Source organism: Colobus angolensis, unplaced genomic scaffold, assembly GCF_000951035.1.
Source record: "Colobus angolensis palliatus isolate OR3802 unplaced genomic scaffold, Cang.pa_1.0 Scaffold110, whole genome shotgun sequence".
Lineage (NCBI taxonomy): Eukaryota > Metazoa > Chordata > Mammalia > Primates > Cercopithecidae > Colobus > Colobus angolensis.
Window position 1 is genome coordinate 1,661,403 of NW_012112031.1, and position 4,432 is coordinate 1,665,834.

The window sequence follows — 4,432 nt, forward strand, 5'->3', positions numbered from 1 at the left end:
AAAAAAAAAAAAAAAAGAAAAGCAGGGAACAGCCATTATGGGGAGACCGAGGGAGTGGAGGGAAGAGAGGTCAGAAGGGAGGTGGCCAGGGCCAGGCCAGGCCTCGTTAAGGAGCTTCAGAAGACCCACGGGCAGGCTAACTTCCTGCAGGTCGTGCCTGTGGAGAGGAGCCTGGAGCAGCCAGAGTCCCACAGGCCAGGGCCTAGGCACCTCTGCCACTGTATGTGGAGGGGGATGGTGTGGGACAGCCGGCCTGGGCTGGGCTCTTGGCAGAGCTGCAGCCGGAGGTGGTTGCGTGGGGTGCCGTGGGGTGGGAGGGGTGATGAACTCATGTTATCTGAGGAGCTCAGGGCCTGCTCCCACCCTACAGATACAGCCTGCAAGATGGTCCGCTGGCTGTCTGCCAAGCTCGGCCCCACAGTGGCTTCTCGCCACGTGGCCCGGAACCTGCTCCGCCTGCTGACGTCTTGTTATGTTGGTAAGGAGGCCTGTGGTCGGTGCTGGAGATGAGGGTTTCTCCCAGGCCCTCTGCCTAGCTTAAGCCCTCCCCAGCGAGGATCCTTCCCACCCCTAGCTCAAATCACCCACCGACCAGGTGCTGGGTCCCGGTCTGTAAGTGCCAGCAATTGGATAGGGCCGGGCTGGGCCCCAGGCTAGAGTGAGCTCAAGCAGCCAGTACAGCCCTGCAGGGCCAGGCTCCCCCCGGCCCTCCACTGGTGACTCAGGACTGCTGGCCCTTCCTTGGCAGGACCCACTCGGCAGCAGTTCACGGTGAGCAGTGGCGAGAGCCCTCCGCTGAGCGCCGGCAACATCTACCAGAAGAGGCCGGTCCTGGGCGACATCGTGTCGGGGCCGGTGCTCAGCTGTCTCCTCCACATCGCCCACCTGTATGGGGAGCCCGTCCTCACCTACCAGTACCTGCCCTACATCAGCTACCTGGTCAGTCGCTGGTTTGGCAGGCCCGGGGCTGGGAAGGCTGAGAACCTGAGGGCCGGCCCGGGGTCTCTGGGTGCCAGGGGGTCCCTGGGGCTGCCAGGCCCTCATCTGCTGGGTGGTTCTAGGTGGCCCCAGGGAGTGCCTCAGGCCCCAGCCGACTGAACAGCCGTAAGGAGGCGGGGCTGCTGGCCGCAGTGACACTGACTCAGAAGATCATCGTGTACCTCTCAGACACCACGCTCATGGACATCCTGCCCCGGATCAGCCATGAGGTCCTGCTGCCCGTGCTCAGCTTCCTCACCTCCCTCGTCACGGGGTAGGCCTCCGCCCCAGACGATGTAGGGGGACCGGCCCAGCGGAGGGGCTGCTCAGGAGGGGCTGGGAAGCTCAGGGGAGAGGACGTCACGCTGGGCTGGGTGTCAAGAGTCCTGGTTTTGATCCCCGCTCTTTGACCCTGAGCAAGCCACACCCTTTTCCTGTGCCTCAGTTTCCTCATCTGGTTTGAACCAGTTGGTCTTGGAGCTCCTTTCATTTAAAGCTTTTGATATGGCTGGGCGTGGTGGCTATGCCTGTAATCCCAGCGCTTTGAGAGGCCGAGACGGGAAGATTGCTTGAGCCCAGGAGTTCAAGACCAGCCTGGGCAACAAAATGAGACCTCGTCTCTAAAAGTATATATAAAGGCTGGGCATGGTCTCTCACGCCTGTAATCCCAGCACTTTGGGAGGCCGAGGCGGGTGGATCACGAGGTCAGGAGTTCGAGACCCGCCTGGCCAATATAGCAAAACCCCATCTCTACTAAAAATACAAAAAAAATTAGCCAGATATGGTGGCTCATGCCTGTAGTCCCAGCTATGCCAGAGACTGAGGCAAGATAATCACTTGAAGGAGCGATTCAAGCGGCAGGAGGCAGATGTTGCAGTGAGCCGAGGTCACTGCACTCCAGCCTGGGTGACAAAGCAAGACTCCGTCTCAATAATAATAAATAAAGCTTTTGATAGATTCTGGTCAAGTCCTGCAGAACCCGGGACTGGAGCTCATGAGCTCTGTTTCCAGGTTCCCAAGTGGGGCCCAGGCCCGGACTATCCTGTGTGTGAAAACCATCAGCCTCATCGCCCTCATCTGCCTGCGCATCGGACAGGAGATGGTCCAGCAGCACCTGAGCGAGCCTGTGGCCACCTTCTTCCAGGTCTTCTCTCAGCTGCATGAGCTTCAGCAACAGGTGGGCAGATCTGCGGGACCAGGGCAGGCCAGGGCGGGGGCTGTGGACCCGGCTGACCTCCTGGGCGTCTCGCTTACAGGATCTGAAGCTGGACCCTGAGGGCCTCGGTGAGGGCCAGGGCAGGCTGGGGTGGGGGCGGTGGACCCGGCTGACCCCCTGGGCGTCTTGCTCACAGGATCTGAAACTGGTCCCCGCGGGCCGTGGTGAGGGCCAGCTGCCACAGGTGGTCTTCTCTGATGGGCAGCAGCGGCCCGTGGACCCTGCCCTGCTGGACGAGCTGCAGAAGGTGTTCACCTTGGAGATGGCGTACACAATCTACGTGCCCTTCTCCTGCCTGTTGGGTACTGCCCCGTCACGTTCCCTGTCACAGCCTTCGTGGCCGTCTCCTCCCTTGGGAGGCCCCATTCTCTGCCCTTGCCCCAGAGTCAGCAGTGGGTTCTAAGCAGTTTTTTTGGGTGAGAGCAAAGGGATTCGGCCTCAGAGCCCTACGTCCAAGGTGACGTACAAACAGGGACGGAGCAGTAGCCAGCAAGAGAGGCTCAGGAGCTGGCCTGTAGCATCCCTGGGGAAGGCAGGAGAGTCAGGGCGGTGGACTGGCTGTCTGCAGGAGCTGAGAGGGAAGGAGTGGCCTCCTGTTTACGAAGCTTCCCCTCTGGGCCCTGCATGGTGCTGTGCTAATCGTTTCAGCGTGTCATCTCCCTGCAGAGGACAGACAGACAGATAACACGTGTTATCATCCCGCCACTGAAATCTAAGCTTTGGGAGGCCAGGGCACCACCTGTCTTGTTCCGTATTCTATTCCTAGTGCCCAGCACGGCACAGCATATATAGAAGACGCTCACGTGTACATCACAACGGAATGAATGCACATTTCACCGGGGAGGAAACTGAGGCTCAGAGACAGAGTCACTTGCCCAGAGTTGCAGAGCCAGTTCCTGTCCCGTCTTCTGTGGCTCCCGAGTCCTTGGATGGGTGATAGCAGCCGCCTGCCATCTTCCCTGTCTCAGGACCTCTCCCACTCCCATCCAGGTGACATCATCCGGAAAATCATCCCCAACCACAAGCTGGTTGGGGAGCTGGCGGGGCTGTACTTGGAGAGCGTCAGCCCGAGCAGTCGCAACCCTGCCAGCATGGAGCCCACCGTGCCCAGCACCGGCCCCGAGTGGGACCCCCAGGGTGGGGGCTGCCCTCAGGATGACGGCCACTCGGGGACCTTTGGGAGCGTCCTGGTGGGGAATCGCATTCAGATCCCTAATGACTCTCGGCCTGAGAACCCCGGACCGCTGGGCCCCATCTCGGGGGTGGGTGGCGGGGGCCTGGGCAGCGGGAGCGAGGACAACGCCCTGAAGCAGGAGCTGCCGCGGAGCGCCCACGGGCTGAGCGGAAACTGGCTGGCGTACTGGCAGTACGAGATCGGCGTGAGCCAGCAGGACGCCCACTTTCACTTCCACCAGATCCGCCTGCAGAGCTTCCCGGGCCACTCGGGGGCCGTCAAGTGTGTGGCACCCCTGAGCGGCGAGGACTTCTTCCTGAGCGGCAGCAAGGATCGCACCGTGCGCCTCTGGCCGCTGTACAACTACGGCGACGGGACCAGCGAGACGGCCCCACGTCTCGTCTACACCCAGCACCGCAAAAGCGTCTTCTTCGTGGGCCAGCTCGAGGCCCCCCAGCACGTGGTGAGCTGTGACGGGGCTGTGCACGTCTGGGACCCCTTCACAGGTGAGCGGGCCCAGGTGAGGCCTGTTCTGTTCCTGCTCCTGCTCCCGCCAGGCCTCTGGGAAGGGGGCCCGAGGGTGGGGCTGTAATGCTGCGGAGTTTGGGGAGACCCAGCGAGGCCGCCGAGAAGAGCAGTTAGGGTTTCCAACCTGTTAGACTTGAGTCTGAACTGGCCCCACCAGCTCACTTACCTTGAGCAAGTTCCTGCTGCTGGAAGCATCTGTTTTCCCATCCATAAACAGAATCAGAAAAACGGGCTTAGAAGATAACATGTGTTTGGGTGCGGTGGCGCATGCCTGTAATCCCAGCATGTTGGGAGGCCGAGGTGGGCAGATCATGAGGGGGTCAGGAATTCTAGACCATCCTGGCCAATATGGTGAAACCCCGTCTCCATTAAAAATACAAAAATCGGCCGGGCATGGTGGTGGGCACCTGTAGTCCCAACTACACAGGAGGCTGAGGCGGGAGAATTGCTCGAACCCAGGTGGCAGAGGTTGCAGTGAGCCGAGATCACACCACTGCACTCCAGCCTGGATGACAGAGCGTGACTCTGTCTAAAAA

At 60.8% G+C, this 4,432-nt stretch overlaps 1 protein-coding gene across 3 annotated transcripts in view; it reads left to right on the forward strand.

Moving 5' to 3' along the window:
* Positions 1-4,432, forward strand: part of WDR81 (WD repeat domain 81) — a 27,034-nt gene that overhangs the window by 18,260 nt on the left and 4,342 nt on the right. For all 3 annotated transcript variants that reach the window (XM_011955995.1, XM_011956001.1, XM_011955989.1), the window contains 6 exons: positions 371-478; positions 749-939; positions 1,062-1,252; positions 1,990-2,155; positions 2,331-2,496; positions 3,185-3,874. In XM_011955995.1, coding sequence (XP_011811385.1) covers positions 371-478; positions 749-939; positions 1,062-1,252; positions 1,990-2,155; positions 2,331-2,496; positions 3,185-3,874 — 1,512 coding nt within the window. The remainder of the gene's footprint in view (positions 1-370; positions 479-748; positions 940-1,061; positions 1,253-1,989; positions 2,156-2,330; positions 2,497-3,184; positions 3,875-4,432) is intronic.